Here is a 10,997-nt window from a genome sequence, read left to right as displayed (position 1 = left end):
GGCTTTGAATGTTTTTATTAATCACTATTGAAAATAAAACATTGAAAGGTTTGAAATCTGTTGAACTTTTCTCCCCAAATAAGAAAGGATTAGAGCTGCAAGAGTAAGTTACAACCACATTGAACAGCGAGAGCACTGAATTGTCTTAGGCTCTCATGAGAACAAATGTTATCAGCAAATAGTCTTTGGCAAATTTAGCCCTTGACACACAGGCTGGGATGGTAAAACTTTTAATTGCTATTCAAAATATGGCATCATTTTTCCAATGTAAACCATTTGCATTTTGTGTGTGGCTCACACACTGCTCTATTTCATGTTACTCAATCTTTAGATTTAATATTTGCTATTAGTCATTTCACATATCAAAATTCAGTGCTAATAAACACCATCCCAAAGTGCCTGCACTCAATAATGACACTGTTCAAACATTGAACTGTTAAATAGCCTTAAGCTAAAGTAGAAATTCTCTGATATGTTTGAGTCCTTCTTTGGATGATCTGACTTTCCTTTTCCCCTCCTACTACCAGTTGAAACTAACTGCTAAAACAGGTGCAGTCCTTTTGTGTGAAGAAAAGCAGTTTACATCAATGAGAACACAAGCCATTCCCAGCTGACCAGCTGTGGAAAACAATAAATAAATCACAAAGTGAGCTGTAGATAGAGCAAATCCAGGTGATGAGGGAAATCATGATGACAGCTGTCTAATATAGGGACAAGAAAAATGTAAATCCCATTTTCAAGCCCTGAGCTATGTAAATACTCATCAGACTCAATTTACATTTTCACTGCTCACAATGAGTAAAAGGTTGATTTAGCTCAGTATTGCCAGCTGCAACTGCAGCTGCGAGGATCTTTCTGTATCCATCAAACAAGGGTTTTCCCTCTGTTCCTGAGTGTAAATCATGGAGCTTTGCTTCATTTCATGGGCCTGTGAATTGCTCATATGGTGTGTTCAAAGCAAAGGTTGTTGCATCATGACTTTCACATGGTCCGACCCAGTTTCTTTCTACTCTCATCGAGCACAGAATGACGGATGTTTCACATTGTTGTTGTTGCTACCATAAAACCATCCAGCTCACAGGATGCAGCTTGAAATCCCTTTGTACATGCTGAGATACAATGCAGTGAGATGCTGCCAGGGAAGTATGTATGGATAGACCAGTTATTTGGATGCACTGCGAGGTATTGAGTAAAGTCTGGTCTTAAGGCGAGTAACAAAATGACGAATTCCTGAAGCCAGAGATTTTAGGCATCATAAATCCTTTTCTTCTTTTCCTTCAAAAAGGAAGAATCTAATGAATTAAATATACTTTATGTGAAGGTTTTCTTTCTCTAAAACAGCATCTTGAGCTTGAAATCTGCCTAGTTTGGAAAGAAAAAGTTCAATAGTTTTAGATCACCTCCTTGCTCTTGACTAATACAGTCTGTTTTTTGCAGGTGTTAAACCATCCTGCACTGTTTGTCATTCTCTGGTTGCCATGTAGGAAACCTACAGAAAAATAAGTGCAACACTGAGAAACTGACTACAAAATGCTGCTACAAGTAGTATTCTGCCCATATAATCCCTTTCAGAAACAGTCAATGTGTGCTTAAAGAAAAATAATCTGAAAAACATAGTGATTTTTAAACATCTCCCTTTAAAGAGACGCTGTGAGGCTGAAGCTTGCATCTGCACAAACCTCTCCCCACCTTGCTAACACCACCTTCTAAACTGCAATTTAAAGCTTTCAGTTACTACTTTTCACTATTCATTTACTTTTTGCCTGTATTTTCCAGTCTCGTGACTAAGCAAATCTTGTCAATTTTGCTTGCTCAGTGTAGGTCACATCACTCTCCTTGTGTCTTGCTGTAGCTTCTTGCCTATGGGAATACAACCGTCCCCCAGAGTAGTCACTTCTCTTAAAAGTAGGATTTAATTGTTTCTATTAATAAAACCCACATTTTAAGCCTAAACTATTTGACTGTGTCCCTTTCAAAAAGGGACATATAATTTGGGACAATCTGGTTTTTAAATCACAGTTTCTTGCCCCAAAGAGCAAATTCTGTAAGTTCCTTTGCTGAATGTGTGCAGGGTTTGTATAGAAGATGTAAAGACAAACTGGAAGAGCTCCTCACACAACCTGACAACTGAATTGCAGCAATGCCCCTTATTACCAGCTTATTTGCTTGACTATTTTTCAGGGCTGTAGAAACCGATTCCTGTTTGCTGCATCAAAGCGTAGTGGCAGATTTCCCTTTGGAAGTCAGAGCCTGTTTCAGACGTCTCTTCAAGTCCTGCATATTTGGTGACTTGGGTCGCACAAGGTGGAGGCCTCTTCGCTTCTCTCCATTGCAGCTCCCAATCATCCTGCTGACCTCCTGGCAGAGCTGCTGGAAGGCTTCATGCACTCCCTCACAGTTCTCTCGGGCTGAGACTTCATAGTAAGTACCTCCCAGTTCACTGGCCAGCTGGAGCCCTTCTTTGGAGGACACCTGCCTGGCTCGCAGGAGGTCTCCTTTGTTCGCCATCAGGAGCAGGGGGATGTTGGCATTTGGGTGGATCTTGCGGATGTGCTGGTGCAGGGGACGGATCACTCTGTAGCTCTCATAGTCTGTGATGGAGTAAACAAAAACGAAGCCATCTGCCCAGTAGATTGATCTGTTTATCTGCTCTTGGCAGCATATGCTGTCAGTGTCATCCTGCCATCAAAACCAAGAGGTGTGAGGTTAGGAAACTGGGAATAGGGAGAAGAGCAAACAGTCCTACAGCACTGCGATAGCTACTCAGAGCTGTGTTTCAAAATGTGGCTGTTTCTAAATGTATGGGCAGAAACCTCTGACTGCCAGGGAATGCACCAGGGACAGGAGAAGTTTCCACTGTGCCAGTAACACATCACGAAGTAAGCAGTGGAGAGGTGTCAGAAAAATTGGCTGGAAAGAAGAGAACAGCCAAAATACTGATATTGAAAAGTCTGTTCTCTGTTCTATTGCACTGAACTGGTGTGACAGAAACCCACATTTTTATTGTGGATAAAATTGTGATGGGCACAATAAGAGCATTATTAAATTCAGCAGGCCAGTAACACTACTGCAAGTGAATGGTTGTCCCCGAAGTGGGGTTTTGGGGCTTTTTCCAAGTCGGCATTCCATATCTCCACAGACAGAGGATCTCACTGATGCTGATGAGGCCTAACAGGTTTTTCTACAAGATATTCAAAGACAAAGTTACTTCTAAAAAGCAATTTGTTACAAATAACCAGCTGCTGGGACTGAAAATGCTGTGCAACCTCGCTGCTCCTTTTACAGAGCAGCAGTGGGTTTATATTATGTTTTGCTGGCCACATGTTTGTTCAGTCTATCACCGCTCCTACTCAGACAGCCATAACAATCACCAGCCTTGGGGATATAAAAGTGAACACAATACTGTTGGGGCTTGCAAATTGCTCAGCTCACTTTTCAAGATGAAGCTATTATCAGCTAATCCTTTACTCTTTGATCCCTGCTACAGTTATGGCCTGTGTGCTTGCTTTGTGAGAACTGACTGTCAATATTACAGCTTTCTGGAACTTTGTCATTTCTTTTATATCCAACAAAGCAATAAGCATCTTCAGTATTCAGCTCTGGATGAAGTTGCTAAGAATTAGAGCCTTTTGTGTATTTTAGGGGGAGTTTAACATCATGGATACAGAGCCCAAGCTGTTATCGTTACAGTTAAACGCTATTCAATAAATCTTCAAGTTCAGTAAGACTATTAGAAATAAGTTCCATTATCCATTTATCTATAGAATATTTATCTGCCATTCGCATTATTTTGAACAGAACCCGTGTGTGTTCAGCAACCTCCCAAAACAGCTCACTTTTAATTAGGCACTAAATATGAATTATAAAACCTGACTTCAGGAAGCAGTGGAAAAGAATGAGTAAAACTGATCAGTTCTTTTATGGTATATCAAACTGTAAAAAAAGGCTCTTCTGTGAGAAGAAGGAAGTAGAATTTCTGAAGGCTCAGATTATAAATTAGAGTTACAGCTTTCAACAGGCATTCTGCTAATTGGAATGAATCATAGAAGCATAGACTGGTTTGGGTTGAAGGGACCTTAAAGCTCAATCAGTTCCAACCCCCTGCAGGGTCACCTTCCACTAGAGCAGGTTGCTCCAAGCTCCATCCAACCTGGCCTTGAACACTGCCAGGGATGGAGCAGCCACAGCTTCTCTGGGCACCCTGTGTCAATGCCTCAGCACCCTCACAGGGAAGAGCTTCTGCCTAAGAGCTCATCTCAATCTCCCCTCTGGCAGGTTAAAGCCATTCCCCCTTGTCCTGCCCCTACAGGCCCTTGTCAAAAGTCCCTCTCCAGGTTTCTTGTAAGGCCCCTTAACTAACTGCCCCCCTTATCTATCTGACCTTTGCAAATATTTTAGTATTGCCTGTAAAGACACTACCTGGTAGCTCTATGCCCTTGCCAGCTCACAGTAACAGTAAATCCTGTTAGCAGTAAATTGTTTAACAGATGCTCTTATCACTCCTCTCCCTCCAAAACCCTCAAATCCCAAACCCCATCAGGTTTGCACATGGAGTGAAGAGAGCTCCTCACTAGCAGCCTTGTTTAAAAGGTTACTAAGAGTGAACTCAAGCCAGGGCAGGGCAGGCTGTGGGAAGAAGGGCAATTTGCACTGGTGGTGTCCGGGCTGTATCCAAGCTGTGGATAATGAGCCACCCTCCATGTCCTTCAAGCCTCTTTTCACCAGCAAACTCCTTTCATGGGTAAAAAGAACTAATTGCTCTGGCAAGCGTTGGAAAATAGGTTTGGAGAAGGTGCACATTCAGAGACCCCTAATGAGCTGGAATTCTCAGTTACCAGCTAGGCCCACCCAGGAGTGAGATGGATGGATAATCCCAAATGGAATGCTTTATTCAGGACAATCAAAGGCTAATGGGCTACTTTTTAAATGGAAATCTCTGCTCCAGAATGAATTTTGAAACACACAGTCATTTGCAATGTATAGAGCAAGCAGCAGTGATTCACTGAACAAAACCAGTGATCTGGTTGCTTCTGTTTCTGTCTTATACATTAACATTTCCGGTGTGGCCACAATCCTGAGCGATTCCGCATGACTTCCTCCCAAAACACTGTGTTCAGGCTGCAAAGTGCAAGACACTCTCGTAAGGATTTTAATAGAAAATCCAAACTATTCCCAGATTTAACAAGCCCTGTTCAGGAACAGCCCCTTCGAAATGTTTCAGATACATCATTTCATGCAAACGGAGATACAGTCTGGGAACTGGGGAAACAGTGCAGACCTTTGACTGGGACAAAGAAAATGAAACTCCTTCCTAACTAAACGAAAACTGTTTCTGACTGAGAAACTTCAGCTGTTGGCATTACTAAATATTGTGGAGCTCTGGCTGCAGTCAACCAATTATAGGGTACAGTCTTAATTAAAACAGGAAGATAAACATGTATCTGGTGTGAAAGAGGGAATTAAATTCTTTCACTCCCTCCTTTCTCCATGGGATAGACCAGAGAGGGGATTCCCTCTGCAAAGTGTTTATCAGGCAGTCCCAGTTGTGCCTAATCACCACCCACAGCTTCTCTTTGCAGGGCCCCTCTAAGCAAGATGGCATAGGGCCTTTGTACTAAGTCCCACTTGAATATTTGGAGGACTTCCATAGCAGCTTTTGTTTGCTTTTAGTGTCCAGAGTAAAGGAGGAGTCCTCTCCTCTGCTCTAAGTCAAAGCTTCCCACTTGAATCTACTTCCAGTCATCAGAGAAAATAGAAATGGAAACAGGCTGTGGGAGCTTTGCTGTTCTGTAAACTCAGGGTGGAACAGTTGTACAGCACAGAAATGAAGCCATCCACGCATGGGTCTGTGTGGACAAAACAAGTTGATGAGGGCTAGCCTGAAAGAACATGAGAGAAGGTGGTGTTCCCATCCAGGCATATATTTGGCCAAGTCTGACTTAGACTGAGGTTAAGGCCAAAACTGAAAGTTTAGGTTTGATGGTGACAAGGGGATATCTAATTTTGTCATGAAATCTCAGCTATTCTAGAAGAATTATCAGTCTCATGAGATTTCCACCATTCACATAAACCCAGATTTCATTATTTCCTGCTGCTTTGACACTATTTTCATCCTCTTATTCTGCATTTGAAGCAAATCTTCCAGAAAAGACATCTTAATCTTAAACCCTGCTTGGAAAAATATTTCTAGAAGGAGGTTCCAAGTCAAATATTAAATCTAGAATATGTAAAACACTGATAGAAAGAGGGTTGTAGGTCAATGCTAACACCTTAAAAATAAGGAATGCTTTTAAGAAAGACTAAGGAAAGCACTGAAAAGCCACCCTAGCTGGAAATGACAACTGCTGTGAGGCCTGTCCCCTTGGAAGAAACACCTTTCTAGAGAAGAGAGATTCTGGCTCCAGCTGGGCCTCTAGGCAGGTGAGTTTTCTGCCATGCTGGGCTAGAACCCATTTGACAGGAAATAAAACAGCCAAGAAGTTGGCAGAAGTGAGCCAGGTTATGATTTTACTGCTCTTTAGGCTTGGGATGCAGTGACGTTTTTGAAATAGATTTGGTTTAATTTTGACTTACTTAAAGAAGCCTGATTAAACCTCTTCAAGGGCTCATCTTGATGGGTTGAAGGGATATTCATTACTCTTCATTTGGGTTTCAGCCCTGGTATTTTGCTGCTGCTAAATGGAGTTACTTACAGATGGAAGTGCTGGCAACAAGCAAGAGGCAATGACTGTGTTGTAAAGTACAATGCACTGAGCAGATGTTTTACCTCCAATGAAACAAAGGGAGTATCTTGCACCTGTAGAGAGATCTGTTCCCCATCTATGGTGAACTTTCTTGAATACAAAGCACCTGGTGGAAAAGTAACATCATTAGCGTCAGTGGCTGTAACAAAGAAGAAAGAGTACATAAAGGCAAAATTGAACTGTTGAAACACACATATTTGAGGCTTATGGTTTGTAGGTGCTTATGGAAAAGTGAATGGCACCAGAGTGGTTGTGTGGCTGTTTGCTTATGTGAAGTGGGTTTGTATTTGCTGTGTGGATGTTCTGAATACATACCTAGGAGGGTAGCTGGGGAAGGTAGCACTTTGTGTAGAGTCAAATAGTAAAAGTGGGTGTGTAAATCGCAGCCAGGTTTTCAATCCACATTGTTAGCTTCTGAAATCTGGACTTCCTTTATTTCTAATCTCAAACCAAGACATCCAAGGGTTGTCTGTAAAAGGGGCGAGCTGTGTCCTAGTGCATTTTTCAGGAAGCTTTTAAGAAAGGGAAGCATTCTAGTTACAGACACAGGATAAGTGACTCTATACAAATCACCCAGATGCTCTTTGGGATATATATAACCTTAGCAATCAGAGTTTGGTTAAAATCCCCAAAGACTGGACACTTTGAATCTTATTAATCTGAATGACACATATTCAGAGCAAAGTGCTAGTTCAAACCATCCAGGACTGACCCAGCTCTAATAAAAAAATCACTATTCTGGGCATGAACTTCAGTTCATTGCTGGAGTGTGGGTTAAGTGACAATGAAAACCTCATGAACTATCTGTGGTTGTGATAAGGACAGCTTCAGAGATTGATGCCAGCATCAATTTCCTTTAGAACTTGATATAAGTCACGTGGATATGTGAAGAAATGCTACAGCCACAGCTGTTGTGTGCAGCCGTTCAGTCTTGTCCAAGTGCAATTGTCAGTGCTGCATCTAAAACAATGTATAGAGAAATCCCATCTCTTGAAGAGTAGGAAATTCAGAGTAACAGGGAGGTCAGTTAGTGATGATAATGCCATCACTTCTGAAAATCATCTTTGGCTCAAGGAAAAAGGTGGGTTTATTCCAGTGGAAAGGAGACCAAGCTCCGAGAAACATTTGCAGTATGAGGAAGTCTAAATGGCTGCATCTGAATCCAACATTACCACATTATGGTTTAACACTGACTCTGTGAGGTGATCTAACCCTTCTGGGATAATTTTTAAATCCTATTTTCAGCTGAAAAGATGGTAATGATCTATGGGAAGATGCTGCACTCCTGAACCAAGACCAGACAACATACTATTCCTACTCTGTAATGCATTGCAGCAAACAGAGCAGGTACTTCCAGCCACTGAGTGTGCTCCGCCTGATAGCTAAGTGAAGGAGAAGCATGGTTGAATGATCACAAATACACTGCCACCTGCTTCCTATTTCTGGCATATTTATTTCTTCTACAGCATGGCTGTTGGGCTGGTAGCTTAATGAGAAAAGCATGTGGTTCCCAGCAATGTCTCTGGCAGCAATCCATCGTAAAGCTCAGAATTCTAACTTGATGTACAATCTCCCATAGAAGAGATGAAGGAGAAGAAAGAGCAATAGTGCAGCCAGCCATCAAGGTTACATAGGGTCAGTGAGAGGGAGCTGGAAGGAGGAGCTTTCAGGTTGTATTTCGTCAGATAGGCAGAGATCAAAAGGGTCTTTCACTGCCATCTCCTTTCCTAGCTCATCATTCTAAGTTCAGCACGCAACTCCAAAGTGAAGCAGTCACTGCTTCCTCCTTCACCCCAAAAATGTGAGGTGGTCCACATGTGAGATGTGCCAGTAGATATGAGTACAGGGTACATACAACATGGCCAGTACACATAGCACTTGCTTAGAAGAGAGGCTGTGAATTAAACAGTTCACATTTACGCCTCCTCTGAGGTGTCAGGTTAAACAAAAAATGCAGTGAATCAGTCTGCATGGTCATTTTACTTATCTTATAGAAAGAAAACTTCAATTTGGAAGTCTCCCTTGTCATAAAAGCCACCAAAAGAAAAACATCTGAAGTGCCTTTTATGCACTTCAGAATTCCTCTGGCTTCCCTGGGGTTTCAATGAGAGCTGTGTTGGGATTCCATGGTTTCGTCCATATGCAAGTTGTTCCTTGAGCCTGCATTTTAGTATAGGTATGTACCCAAGCAAACCTTTTACTCTGATCCTTTTCCACCAAGCTGGAAAAAGCCCAGCTAACAGGATCATAAGTAACGAGCCTTTGATTTATTGCTTTCATAGCTTGAGGCTATTAACTGAAAATATGCATCTTATGGACATGTAACACTGCTTGGCTTTCCTGTAATATGCACCAGTCACACAATAGAGCAGATTTCAGTGCTGCAGTGCAAAGCAGACTCACCAGTGTTGGCCTCATAATCTCCAATAAATCTCTTTGTGAGAAAGCGCACAACCAGGGCTGTAAAACAATGCAGAAAAGATGGGTCTTTAATGTGAACCAAAATCAATCTTTGCAGAACACGTGTCACATCTTACTGGAAGAGTTAGGATAATATGAAACCACATTAATCTTTGAATTGCTCACATATTGCTCGGCAAATGCTTCTCTCAACACTCACAGAAGAGGATCTGGGGCCAGGCTGTGATACCTAATGCAGAGTTTTTCATAGCCTGTACTGGAAATGACTCCTTAGACTGAGTGTCGCTGTTCAGCGTAGGACTGGGAGGTTGCTTTGTTGTGACTGCAGGTACAAGCCTGACCTCTGTTTTGACATGATTTGGAAAAAGATTAACAAGCCAGGAAACTGAAACTAATCCAAATACTTCACTGGAGACCTCTGTGTCATATACAAAGTGCGGTTGATGCGTGTAATGGTTCTTCCCAGCCTTAAAACTGCTCAGTCCTCCTCATGAAACCCATCAAGCGCAACCTAATCACATTCAGCAAACAAACTGCATGTGCTCTGCACACATGGGTTGTGCTGCAGCACCCTGGGCCTTCCTATTCACCCTCCTTGCACTGTTGGATTGGAAGAGTTTCCTTTTTCTTGCTCAATTTATAACACTTAAAATCCTGTTGTGGAAACGGAACTTTTATTCCTGTAGTGCTTCATCTCAGCGTATTCCTAATCATTTGCAAAACCGTTTAGTTAATAGGTAAATAAAAGGGGTTGTTCTGCAAACAGCTCTATCACAGATTTAATTTAAAATAATGCTTTTCTCACAGTGGATACTGGGTCACCTCTTTAGTACCCTTAAATCAAATTGACTTCACAGCTCTCTTCAACACACTACTTAAACACGAGATCAAAATGCGGCTTCAAATCCAAAGCAACCAAACATTTTACTGAGTCCTGAGGAACCTCAGATGTAGTAAACCAGAATTAGCCTTAATAATGTCTGAAATCAGGAACCATATATCCAAAGCAATAATTCTCACGTTACCCTCTTTTCTTCTCCTTTCCTCTGGAGAATAATAAGGGAGACACATCTTGTATGCTGTTATTTGTCTGCAGAGCATAAAACTTTTACGACAGGAGAATAAAGACCACTTTTGGGGGTGAATAAATTTAGACATGGCTAAATAATTTGCACAGGACCAGGTAGGATCATTTGTGAGCACAGAGCTCCCAGCAGTGCTCTCTCCTCCTAACTGCCACCTCACGCTGGCTGCTCGCACAGACCTACAGCACATCTGCCTCATGCATTATTCAGCGCAGAAAAAACCCAAATCACTTACAGTGTTCAAGCTGCAACAGCCAATTCACAGCCTTGGGTCTATCTGAGCTGCAAATGAGCTTGTAAGTATAGCAGCAAGAGAAGCACAGAGCTACACCTGTGGACTTACCTGTCTTGCCAACGCTACTGCCGCCCAGCACCACAAGCTTGATGATTTTGTTGGGCACGCAGTCTAACACGGGATACTCGGGTATGGGGAGCAAGAGAAAGTTAGTAGAATACTGTGACATAGTATCCTGAGAGATGAGACGCATGCCAGGAAGGAGAGCTGCTCAACTCCTGCAGGACTTGGGGGAGGAAAGAAGGAAAACAGCTTCCCGGCGTCTGTTCTTGGCTGTATATCCTTGGACAGAGAAGCCTTCTCATTTCATTTAAGCAGCGTTCCTGAGGAATGTTAACGCGACTGGGCTCCTCTTCCCGATGCCTCTGCTCAGACAGCAACTTGGGAAAGCAAAAGGGAACTTTTTGATCAGCCCCCGTGAAAACTGACTCCTCCATTCCCCAGCCAATCACG

At 42.3% G+C, this 10,997-nt stretch overlaps 1 protein-coding gene across 1 annotated transcript; it reads right to left on the bottom strand.

Moving 5' to 3' along the window:
- Positions 1-2,211: 2,211 nt before the first annotated feature.
- Positions 2,212-10,737, bottom strand: LOC308224580 (ras-like protein family member 11A-like; the record flags this gene model as incomplete). The annotated part of the gene is made up of 4 exons (XM_080624678.1): positions 2,212-2,679; positions 6,767-6,849; positions 9,147-9,203; positions 10,593-10,737. 4 exons carry the CDS (start codon positions 10,735-10,737, stop codon positions 2,212-2,214), a joined length of 753 nt encoding a protein of 250 aa, XP_080480804.1.
- Between the last annotated feature and the right edge of the window lie 260 nt (positions 10,738-10,997).

This window comes from Psittacula echo (assembly GCF_963264785.1).
Source record: "Psittacula echo genome assembly, chromosome: 8".
NCBI lineage: Eukaryota > Metazoa > Chordata > Aves > Psittaciformes > Psittacidae > Psittacula > Psittacula echo.
The sequence above is the reverse complement of the archived record's forward strand: the minus strand, read 5'-3'. Positions and strand labels throughout refer to the sequence as shown.